We start from the raw sequence: 12749 nt of genomic DNA on the forward strand, positions 1-12749 counted from the left end.
TATTAGATCCAAAAAGTATTTCTGGCCTGAGGGTCAGCATGCATTATGTTGGGGTATTCCCATTTGCCCCAGAATGGCCTATTCATCACTTGCTGTTCAGGAGTAAGAGCTGACCTACCAAAGAAGGTGTTAAGGGCAACCAAATGTGCAGCTCCAGGGAGCAGTGTTTACAGGGTTACTCCAGTGTGGGCAAAAAATTTATCTGTTTTAAAGTTACATCCTTGAATCTCTTCTTGGCCTTTTGGCTGAGATCAAGTGTAAAATTACACCTTTGACTCTATAAGCCCTGATGTGATTTTTAGGTAAATAATTGTGAGATAATGGGAAAGAAAGATGCAATTTTAAGCCCTGACCCTCCTCTTTATATTCCTTTCTCAGAGATTCAATTTCTTTGTCTTTAAAATTAAAGGATTGAAAAACAATTGAACTCATGGAGCTAGAGAATAGAAGGGTGGTTACCAGAGGCTGGGATAAGACCTAGTATTTGATAACACAACAGGGCGAGTATAGTCAATAATAATTGTACATTTTAAAATAAGAGTATAATTGGATTATTTGTGACACAAAGGATACATGCTTGAGGTGATGGATACCCCCATTTCCCCTGATGTGATTATTATGCATTACATGCCTGTATCAAAACATCTCATATGTTCCATAAATATATACACCTCTTATGTATTCACAAAAATTAAAAATTAAAAAATTAAAGGATTGAACTAGAAAAGTCTCTAAGATTCTTCCAAGGTCTAGTAGCTTATTCTCTTGCTTTGCTTTAGGCTTTCCAGCTGGTTTGGGGCAGGCCAAGGCTTAGAACTGGGCTTGGCCCAGTTTTTTTTCTGCTCTACCACACTGTACTTTTACATTCTTTAAAACTTTAGCTTTAAATAAACTTCCAGTCGATTCCCACTGAAATATTTTTCCTGCAGGATTTACTAGTACCTCTTAGAAACTGGAACTGTGAGTACCAACACTTGGTAAACTCCCATTAGGAAAAATTTGCACACTCCCACAGTAAAAGACAACTCTAATTGAAAACTGCCTTGTGATAATTGTGTGTAATTAATCTTTCCATTCATTTTCACTGTGACATTTTCTTTCTTTCAGATGGGACACTTTATGTTTGTGAGCAGTTATCTTTTACAGAAAATCCCATTAAAATTGTGTTTCTTTAAAATGTGTTTCAGAATTTTAGGAGTATATATTTTCCATGCCAGTGCAAATGCTTCATGAGTGCTTGACCAGTGTTTAGCATGTGAGAGATTTTGTGTATTTTACTTAAAAAATCTGAATTTATCACTTTGCAAACATTATTCAAAAGTGAATATAAACTGAAAGCATTTTGGGAAAGGCCTTTTTTTATCCTTTTGTAGTTCTACTTCACACCATTACATAGCAAATTTTAGGTGCTCAATAAATGTTTATCAATTGCTTAACTGAAGGCAGTTTCTAGTCACTGACTAGTTAATTTCTTGAAGGAGGCTCTCACCCTGTCTGTGCCTTCTGCAGCTGTATTTACCCAAGCAACTTTGAGCAGGATTGCTTTTTCATTAATTTTTCAGAGACCACTGTGTACCAGGGACTGCATGTAGGCACAGGGGACACGATTAAAAGTCCCAGTCCTGCCCTAAAGGCACTTAGCATTGGGTGAGGGATGGGATTAACCAATAGTTACTGTACACTTGGTGGCCACAGTGATGCAGGCAGGCACAGGAAAGTGAGGAAAACATTATTCAACCCAAGGCAGCCTTCCCCACAGACACCAGCTTCAGGAAACGACATCTGGCCTGAATTTGTAAGAGTGACATTAGTTTGCTAGGACTTTGTTATTGTTATTTTTATTGCTATTTTTACGTTTCGGCAGTGGCAGGGATGTGAGGAGAAGGCTGAAGGAGTTGTGTGTCTGGGTGTGTTCTGTTTTTTCATTTGTCCTCCCTGCTTTGGGCTGGTCATTAGCTCAGATAGTGTGTCGTGTGGCAGATTGGCCTCTCTTTCAACACTACAGGCAGATACATAAAAGGGGCACAGTCCATCCCCAGGGAGCTGGTCCTGGCAGCTTCCCTTTGGCTCCGCTGCCGGGGTTCTCCTGCCTGAGCAGCACTGGCTCTGGCCCACTGCTCCTGCCTCGAGGCATAGGGCCACGTTGAGAGCCAAGAGGATGGAAGCTTCCTGCTAAAGCCTAAATAACATGAAAGGGTAGGGCTAGGAAAGCCAAGTGACACAATTAACCTGCCAGAAGGGCATTCGCAGCGTACTGCCATTGGTGTTGAATGAGGACTGGAATTCTAAAGACAAGCTGAGCATACTAATTGGCAAATGGTACCAGATGATCCAAATACTCCCTTCTGTGCCAGCTGGAATGTATCACTAATCATAACTTGTATTTGCTACTGCTGGAGGGCCTCTACTGTATCTGTCAGTCAAATTTAAAAAGAATTGTAAGTTGCCTTCTCTCATGTCTTTGATCAGAAAGGTGGAGGAAGCCTTCAAATGATGATGCCCCGTATAAAAGAAGGGGCTTAAATCTATACCTCCAGACTCCTGGGGTGAGAGCACCATACGTTTTTGGCTACCGAGGGGAGAAAAACATGCTTCAATGTTCTCCCTTTGCCTCCTCAGCCCCTGTCAGAGCCTGCTCAACCCTTAGAAGCCCCAACCACATTGGCAGAGGGGCTGTTTACCTGCTGCACAACTAGCAGAGCAAATGCCCAGGGGCAATTACCCCAGCACCTTCATCCTACCCCAGACATTCCCCCTGCGGACCCCTAAATCCTGGTCTTTCTTCCTAGGAAATCCATATACATATTTATGAGGTAAATGACTGAATTAATTTTAAATTATCCTGTGCCCTTTCAGTTTAATTCAACTTGTTCCCTTCCCTGTTTCTCACCCTTAGGGGTTAGTATTCGGTTCAAAAAGTCATGAGAATGTTTCCCACATCATAATGCCGGATTGAAAACACTGGAGTAACAACATCCCTGCATCTGCTGTCTGACAATTTTTGTGGCTTCCCCTCTTTCAGGGGTTTAAATCCAACCAGGGCTGTGGACAGAAACTGGACTGTGGTAGCAATGACCTTGGGCCTACTGTAAACCAGTGTTCCCTGCGTTGGCCTACAGCCTTCCAGATTTAAGCCCCACAGCTGGAGAGAGAGTCTCTGCCACTTTAGAAATAGGAGTCTGGGGCCTGGCGCAGTGGCTCACTCCTGTAATCCCAGCACTTTGGGAGCCCGAGGCAGGCGGATCATGAGATCTAGAGCATCCTGGCTAACACGGTGAAACCCCGCCTCTACTAAAAAAAATATAAAAAATTAGCCGGGCGTGGTGGCAGGCACTTGTAGTCCCAGCTACTTGGGAGGCTGAGGCAGGAGAATGGTGTGAACCCGGGAGGCGGAGCTTGTAATGAGCCGAGATCGTGCCACTGCACTCCAGCCTGGGCGGCAGAGCAAGACTCTTGTCTCAAAAAAAAAAAAAAAAAAAAAAAAAGGACTCTGGTAGCAGTAGTGGAGGTGAAGCTGGAAGTAGAGACACCCATTAGGAGACTGTGGTCCCTGCTAAGGATGCCAGTTGCCTGATGTTAGGTAAGTGGGAATGGAGAGCAGAGGATAGATGCAAGAGGGACTCAAGGGAGATTCGAGGGGACTTTGTGGCTGACTAGATGAGGGAAACAATAGGGAGGCAGTAGTCCCGATGATTCTAAGGTTTGTGGCTGGTGGCTGGGCAAGCTGCGGGACCTCCAATTGAAAGAGGAAACAGAAAGGAAAGTGTGAAGGCAAAGGGAGATGAACTCAATTTAGATTCCATTGAGTTTTTGTTTGTTTGTTTAAGATAGAGTTTCGCTCTTGTTGCCCAGGCTGCAGTGCAATGGCTCAATCTCGGCTCATGGCAACCTCTGCCTTTTGAGATCAAGCAATTCTCCTGCCTCAGCCTCCCAAGTAGCTGGGATTATAGGCATGCGCCACCACGCCTGGCTAGTTTTGTGTTATTAGTAGAGATGGGGTTTTACCATGTTGGTCAGGCTGGGTTAAGCTGCCTGTGACACAGCCTTGTGAAAAATCATCAGTAGTATGGAAATGTGTCCTCTTCCCCTCAAACATATTTATTTCACTTGAATACTCTGAAGACTTTTCTGAGCTTGGGTCTCAGAGCTCTAGGAATCTAGCCAGGTGGGAGAATGTTTGTGACAGAAAGTGACTGGATGCACCACTACATCCTGGAGCAGCACTTTGGTGCCATTATACATGGAGTGCATGGTAGACTACCATTCTCTGGAGCAACAGTAAATTTGTTTTCTGAAATGTAGTTTAAGCGTGTGTTGAATAGGATGTGCTATATATTTTTGAGAAATTGTAGATGCTGCGTGCCCAACACGTGTGTGTGCTTTGCTCTTCATTCTCTCTGTGGTTTCTCACCCCTACGATTAGTTGTGGTCTTTTAGTTAGCTGTTAATTCATTGTTAAATTCTGTCCTGAACCAAAGGCAAAAGAGAGTGACCATGGTTCACTGTTACTTTTAGTTGTTGAAGGTATTTTCTACCTTGGCTATTTAGATCCTTACCAAACTTTTAATCCAGACATCTGAAGTCTTTTAGTGGCATTTACATTGTCAAATATCACAGTAAAATAGAATACCCTGTCTACAGTGAAACTGCTTTGGAAAGGCTGGTCATTTTTTACTAGTGTTTCCTTGCTGTGTCCGTGGTATTTCAGAGCTGTCCTCTTTAAGCACTGAAGCAATTAGTGTTGAGAAGGCTGATTCTTCAGGGTCCAGTGCTCTCCTGCCTTTCATTTACTGAAACTGTACATTTCAATGAAGTTGTTTCATCTATGTTGCCAAACACTAGAATTTTGCTGCTTCAATTCTAATTATCTCTACTGGCAAGTGCTGTGTTTTATTAGAGCCATCAAGTGTTTATTAAATGTCCATACACTGTGGTGTTAGGCACATAAATTGGGTCAGCTGGGCTTATGGGTTATGGATGAAGGAGTTAAATATTTTCATCATAATCTTAAAGTGTAGTGGGATTGCCTTTTGTGGGCTCTCAATGATGCCATCTTCTGTGAGTCGTTTCCTCTTTCCCCCATCAGCCAGTGCGAACACAAGTGTCTGAATAATGTGGCTATTAATAGTGGCCCTAGTACGTATTTTTATTTTGGGCAATACGTTCATTCTTTCCTTTCCTGTAATTGCCTAATACCCATATCATGCTTCTTGGGTTATACATCTTTTTGTTTTGTTTTGTTTTGAGATAGAATCTTGCTCTGTCGCCCAGGTTGGAGTGCAGTGGCGCGATCTCGGCCCATTGCAAGCTCTGCCTCCTGGGTTCGTGCCATTCTTCTGCCTCAGCCTCCTAAGTAGCTGGGACTACAGACACACGCCACCACGACGGGCCAATTTTCTTTTTTTTATATTTTTAGTAGAGACAGGGTTTCACCGTGTTAGCCAGTATGGTCTCAATCTCCTGACCTTGTGATCCGCCCACCTCAGCCTCCCAAAGTGCTGGGATTACAGGCGTGTGGGTTATACATCTTACAGTGTAGTGAAAAACGTTGAGGGCTCTTTTGAAGCCAGAAGATCCCAGTGGTAGGGGGAGGGGACAAGGAACACTGTGGAATGAAAGGGAGGATAAGCATCACCATTATAGCCCCAGATTAGTGTTTCTCAGATTTTCACCCCCGCCTACTCTGGGCTTCTTTCAGTTCCTCCCAGGTAACACTGTGGGTCCACAGGTGGTGTTGGTTAACCTGGAGTGTGCTCACTGGCCTGGGTGACGCTGGCACTCTGCCCTCCTCTGATCACTAGGCAATGCTTCATGGTGATTAGGGGCAAGGTTTTTGCCATCCCGTAGACCAAATCCCAGCTTCACCAATGAAGAGTTTGGCAAGTTACACTTGACTTCACTAACCTCGATTCCTGCTGATAAAAATAGTAGAATGATAGCCCCTTCCATGTTTTTGTAAGGGTTGAATGAGATGATGTGGGTGAAGTGGAGTACAGGACATGGCACATAGTAAGTTCTCAATACATTATCAGTGCTGTCTTGCCCCAGCTCGGGCCCATGTGGCAGTTCTGCTTATAACTGGGCCCCTGACCCTGTTCCAAAGGCCTTGTTGCAGGTCTTCACCTGCTTTCATCTCTCCTTGCGTGTATCAGGGCACCAAAAGTGTAGACTCCTTGCTTTATTAATGAGCTTTGAGGATTGAAAAAATATATGTATCAAGATTTTACCTAATCTCCTGTATTGCCCTTTTACCCTGGGATTCAGTCTTAAATTTGGAGAAGCTGGAGGGGCTCTCGCAGAGGAGCATCTAATGATGAAATAGTCTTTGGTCAGAATCATCCCTCCCCTCCAACTCTGACCTGTGGTCTTTGAACGAAACATGTGTGCCCTTGTCTCTTTCCACTGGTCTTCCAGTTATGCCCAAGAAGAAATTGAGCCCCACTTGTTTACTCTCATGTTCTGTCTTTTCATATATTCCTCTCCTCTGACTTAAATAGGCAAATGTAATGTTTTTCAATGCACAGTTCACTCCCGTAAGCTAATATGATTGTGAACAAGAAAAAAACCTTATTAAAGTTGCTAAGATAAATGAATAGCACAGTTTGATACAAGTTAATAGAAGTATGCTTAATTCACATTTACACCTGCTCAACTGCCCTTTGCATGGATTTAGCATTCTTTCTGGGGAAATGATACTCTAGGCCAGAGCAATAGCTATCTTATTTCACCTAGAGAACCATGTCATCATCTTGAGCAGAAGCAATTACTGTGCTCCAAGGTCTCCCTCCGCTGCACTATGCAAGAAGCCATATATACCTATAAGAGGGAAGAGCAAGTAAAGATAATTCTGTAACATAATTTTTATAAAGCCTTCACTTTATTCGGAGCAAAGTTCATGATCTATGGATAGTTTGTAAACCAACAAAGATAATAAAGAAAACAGTGTTTTTAATAACATCTAGAATAGAAGTGGAACAGTTTCCTCCAGACTGGTTATGGGATTATTCATCTCTTTTTTTATTCTGTGCATCAAATATTTTTTTCCTAAGTACTCCTAGTAATAATGTTAGTGGGGAAGTTTGATAATCAGAGTGTACCTTAGTTTTATACCCCTCTGCAGATTGAGTAGTGGGGCAGGCAGAGGCCTTTATTCTGTAGTGACTCTGGGATCTCCAGGCAGGGGGTCCCGGGACCTGATTGGCTGGGATCTGATTCTGTGTTCTTAGCGTCCAGGGTGAGTTAGCTTTTGTATTGAAGGAAGTACCTATATCAACAAGTGTCACTCACTCATGAGTACAGGAAAAGCTGGAGTATTGGTTTCAGAATGAGCAAAGTAATTGCCAAGGGTATTATAGAAAATGTGCATTTAGTTACAAAAATGTGTATCTCAAAGAAACAATAGATTTATTTCTAGTAAGACTGACCTATATTTGCTGACAGATGGGTCTTTGAACAAGGAGCAGTATGTGTCATTTTACCAAATGGGACCAAAAATAAAAGATTTATCAGCTTCACTTTCTTCACAAGAGCAGGTTTTCTATGTATCGTTAGTTACTTTATCATGAGTAACATGTAGTGTCATCTTGGTGCTTATTAATCACGCTTTCCTTCCAACCAACTGTAAGAATAATTAGATGAAATTGGTGGCAGACTATCGCTTCCACATTAATCTTCTTAAGCTGGTGTCAGTGAAACATTCAAACATTAACGTTCACTGCAAAAGTGCTCTTAAGTGTGTGTTTCTGAAGTTCAAAAGTTTTAGTCATCGGTATTTGGAAAGCAAACACTTGGTCTTGTGTTAAACAACGGCATACATGGCAAAACCCATATGAAATCAAGTGGCTCTCATGAGTGGGAGGTACAAATCTGCTGAGAAAGCAGTTTCAGAGCCAGATGCAGTGTGGGTATTTTTGTAAGCCTTGGAAACCACCTGTCCAATCAAGAGGTTCCTGGATTCTCTGCTTCATGTTCTCACTCTGATACGCAGGCCATTAGAAGCCTCACCATCTAGAAGGTCATGGGGCAGAGGAAAAGATAGGATGATGAAGCTGTCACTGGCTCTTAATGCTTCTGCCCACGTGAGTTTAATTGGCCAAAGCAAGTGTCATTTTCATCACTAGTGTCATTTTCCAAGCAGGCGGAGAAATGCCATTCTACTGTATACCTAGGAGAGAGAAGTGGGAAATTTGTTAGTCATTCATAATAACTAACTAAAAAAAAATGTAGGGTAGTCATTAAAATGGAAAGCTGGTTCCTTGAAAAGTCTGATAGCATAGATAAAGCTTTGGTGAGTCTGATCAACAAGAGAGAGGACACAGTGTAAAAGGCAATATAAATAGGGTCCAGGGAAATTTTGTGAAGGTGTAATAGAATGCTTTGTAGGATTTTATTACAATATGTTTGAAAATTTGGACGTTGTAGATGGTTTTCTAGGAAAATAGAAATAACCAGATTGGGTCAAGATGTCGTAGATGCCTGAGTAGAAGTGTTTTGTTTTTCAGTTTTTTTTAAGGTCCACTGGTATGATACTGTGAAATATATATTTGATCTTCACCCCTATTTCCTAGCATACAACTCCTAAAATCCTTAGAAACTCTGTCTTCAGGTGCTGTCTTTTTGTATGCTAATGAGTTGATGGCTGGCATCCCCTAGGGTAGCTTCAGGATGGTGGCTTGTCACCTGAAAGACCAAGGGAACATTAGAGGGCTGAAAACTTTCAGTCTCAATCTCCAACCTCTGGGGAGGGGAGAGGGGCTGAGGTTAAGTCGATCACTCATGGCCGGTGATATAATCAGTCTTGCCTACATAACAAAGCTTCCATAAAAACCCCAAAGGACCTATAACAGAACCCCAAAGTTCAGAGAACTTCCAGATAGCTGAATATGTACAGGTTGCTGGAGGGTGGTGTGCCCTGGGAAGACACAGAAGCTCCACAGCTCTTCCCCCATCCCTTGCACTATGCATCTCTCCATCCACCTCTTTTGTAATATCCTTTATAGTAAAATGGTAAACGTGTTTTCCTGAGTTCTGTAAGCCACTCTAGTAAATTAATTGAAGCCAAAGAGGCAGTCATGGGAACCCCAACTTGACGCTGGTGGGTCAGAAGTTCCAGAGGCCCAGACTGCGATGAGTGTCTGAAGTGGGAAGGAGGGTGTAGCCTTGTGGGACTGAGCCCTCGCCCTATGGGGTCTGATACTATTTCCTGGTAGATTGTGTGGAGTTGAAGTAGAGAACACTCAGCTTGTGTCAGCGGCAGAATTGATTGCTTGCTTCGTGTGTGGGGAAAATCCCCACACATTTGGTCACAGAAGTCTCCTGTGTTGATTATTACTGAGTGAGAGAAGAGAAAAAGCACTTTGAGTTTATGTGTGTTTTTCTACACAGCTGGTAGAAATGTATGGAGGCTAGCTAGTTGCTTGTATGAGTGAATTCTACCAGATCTCCTAGAAACACATATTAGATGCACAATAAATATTTTTGGAATAAAATGGATGGACAAGGTTAGCATGAGATTGATAGTAAAATCAGAAGAGGGTGTCACTCAAGTCAGTATCACTTGAATAGTCTGTAGCTGAGTTGTTAATATCAGTGTAAATTTCTTAGTTTTGATAAATACAACACTGTTAGGGTAAGATGTTAACATGAGGGAAAACTGGGTTTTGATGGGCATATGGAAACTCTCTGTACTATCTTTGAAACTCTTCTATAAAGCTAAAGTTATTTAGAAAAGCTTATTAAAATGAATTAAGAGATACCAAGAGGCTTCAGCATTTAAAAAGTAAAATAAAATTTATGTTAAATGCCAGGCGTGGTGGCTCACGCCTGTAATCCCAGCACTTTGGGAGGCCGAGGCAGACGGATCATGAGGTCAAGAGATCGAGACCATCCTGGCCAACAAAGTCAAACCCTGTCTCTACTAAAAATACCAAAAACAAAACAAAAAATTAGCCAGGTATGATGGTGCATGCTTGTAGTCCCAGCTACTCAGGAGGCTGAGGCAGGAGAATCGCTTGAACCTGGGAGGTGGAGATTCAGTGAGCCGAGATCGCACCACTGCACTCCAGCCTGGCGACAGAGCAAGACTCCATCTCAAAAAAAAAAAAAAAAAAAAAAAAAAAAAATTTCTGTTAAATGACACCTTCTCAATGAGTCTTATCCTGACCACCCAATTTCAAATCATGTGCAGCCCCACTGCTGCCCTCTCAACCTTGCTTCCCTGCTCTGCTTTTTTCTTTTTTTGCCAGAGTACTTGCTATCTTCTAATACATTATATGGTTCACTTATTTATTATGCCTTTTGTTGTCTATTTATGTGAGGATAGGGGACTTTGTTCACTAGCATACCTCAAGTGCCTACTACAGTGCCTGGCACAAAATAGCTATACGTTAAAAAACAACCCACCAGCAAACCATATGTTTCTCTGTGGGTGAGGGGTGGAGAAAATGAATATGAAAAGGTCTAGATCAAGCCTACTAATTAATATGCTTGTTGCTTTTCGGGGTTGAACTAGTTATTAGCAGAATAGTCATGGACTTAGAAGTCCATGCTATTATTAGCAGAATAGCAGGACTTAGAGCGGGGCAAGCTAGACTCCTAGGAGTCCTCACTCTCAGTGGGTACTTACAGGAACCTGAGAGTGAGGAGTACTCCCTTACATTTTGCACCTTGTGTGTCTCTCTTGCCTCATCCTAGTTCCGGACTGCAAAGACTGTCGCTTTATTTTTGAATTTTATGAAATTTAATAATTTCAATTATAATCTGTTAATTGCTTAATTTAAAAAAATATTCACAGCAATGAAAAAGAGAACAAAAGAAAAGCAAGTTGTTTGTAAGACCCTTTAAAAATTACAAAGAAATTATTCTGCCTTTAAAATGAGAAATTGCAACTAAAGAATAACTCATTTTCTATTCTCTTTAGGACCTAAGTTACTGCCTACTATATGATGCTAAGTGTTGAGGAAAGCAAAATTCACAATTCACTCTTTTAGATCCAAATGTAGTTTATTGCACTAAAGCAGTAATATGATAGATCAAATGTGCTAAAGTGGGAAAAATATCAGTACCAGCATAATATTGAAACTGCAGAAATATTTGCTTGAAGTAGTTTTCTTTTGTGATATCAAACTCATATTCAAGCATGGTCTTCTGAGTTCTATATACTTGAATTCCTTTGTCACCCACCTAAAGCATGGAGGACCATGTGTTGTCTCTCAGCTCATGGGCAGTGGAGTCTGTGCTGCAGCACTGGTGTCTGAGTGATTTACCCTCCCTCCCAGCTCACTTAACTCACTGATGGGATTTGTCTTAACACAGAAGGATGTGCTTCATTAAAGTGCAAAAAGGTAATCATTTAACCTTGTGCAAAGAATGAAGCAGTGAAGATCATTTGCTCATTTGTCTTTATGATGATGTAATTATATTTCTGTATGGTTATGATGGAAATTATGATCTATTGCAGGAACATCAGGAGAGCATTCTGGGTAATACCATGCAAAGTGTGATTGCATTACTCAACAATCTAGTTGCCTGCAAAGATTCGAATATGAAACTACTTTATGAACAAGGTAAATGCTTCATAGAATTACTCTCTGATCGAGTTTTGCCTATTTGTAAGTTTCTTCATCTTATATAGCATGGAGTCTAGAAGTACCATTTAAAGTTGATGAGTCAAAATAGATAAGAATTTTTAAGTAATATTACTAGCAAAATTTGGAAGTGTGGGATGGTTTCTCTAAGTTAATTCATTCTCTTAATGGCATAAAGTCAATAGGCATTGCTTAAAGATAACAAACCAAGAAATAGAAGTGTAATCATAGTGTTTAGACTGATTGCTATCTGTCTTCATCTGTTTTCTATTGCTATAATGGAATACCTGAGACTGAGTAATTTAAAACAGAAAGAAATCTATTTTGTACAGTTCTAGATGCTGAGAAGTCTAAGACTGAGGGGCTGCATGTGGTGAGGGCCATCTTGCTGTTGGAGACTCTTTGCAAAGTCCAAAGGCAATGTAGGGCATCACATGGTGAGGGGGCTGAGCTTGCTAGCTCAGGTTTCTTTTCCTCCTCTTATGAAGTGACTAATATCCCATCCTAATGACCTCATCTAATCTTAACTACTTCTCAGAGTTCTCACCTCTCAAATACCATACTTGGATTTCCCATCCTCTTAATGCCATTATAACGGGGATTAAGGGTCAGCATGAGTTTTGGAGGGGACAAACATTTGAACCATAAGACTGCCAATCAAAATAAAAACAGATATGACCAAAAGCACTTTGGAAAAAGACTGGATGAGTTGACAGTGGTTTACTTTATATCTTATGCATTTCTGTACTGTTACAATTCTAAAAATCATGTACAGTCATGCATTACATAACTACGGCAATATGTTCTGAGATACACATCATTAGGCAGTTTTATCATTGTTTGAATACTATAGCATGTACTTACACAAATCTAGATGGCGTAGCCTACTCTACACCTAGGCTGTATGGTATTTATTGCCTTTTGCCCCTAGGCTGCAAACCTGTGCTGAATACTGTAGTCACTTTTAACACAGGTGTAAGTATTTGTATATTTAAACATAGAAGTATTGTGTATTTAAACAAAGAAGAGGTGTGGCAAACATATGATATAAACGATAAAACATGATACACCTGTATAGGGCACTTAATATGGATGGAGCTTGAAGGACTGAAAGTTGCCCTGAGGGAGTCAGTGACTGGGTGGTGAGTGAATGTGAAGGCCTAG

General features: G+C 41.3%; 1 protein-coding gene across 8 annotated transcripts in view; it reads left to right on the forward strand.

Annotated features, from left to right (window-relative positions):
• Nucleotides 1–12749, forward strand: part of ULK4 (unc-51 like kinase 4) — a 769027-nt gene that overhangs the window by 441866 nt on the left and 314412 nt on the right. For all 8 annotated transcript variants that reach the window (XM_063611260.1, XM_063611259.1, XM_063611278.1 and 5 more), the window contains one exon: nucleotides 11459–11564. In XM_063611260.1, the coding sequence (XP_063467330.1) occupies nucleotides 11459–11564 (106 nt within the window). The remainder of the gene's footprint in view (nucleotides 1–11458; nucleotides 11565–12749) is intronic.

This window comes from Symphalangus syndactylus, chromosome 1, assembly GCF_028878055.3.
Source record: "Symphalangus syndactylus isolate Jambi chromosome 1, NHGRI_mSymSyn1-v2.1_pri, whole genome shotgun sequence".
Lineage (NCBI taxonomy): Eukaryota > Metazoa > Chordata > Mammalia > Primates > Hylobatidae > Symphalangus > Symphalangus syndactylus.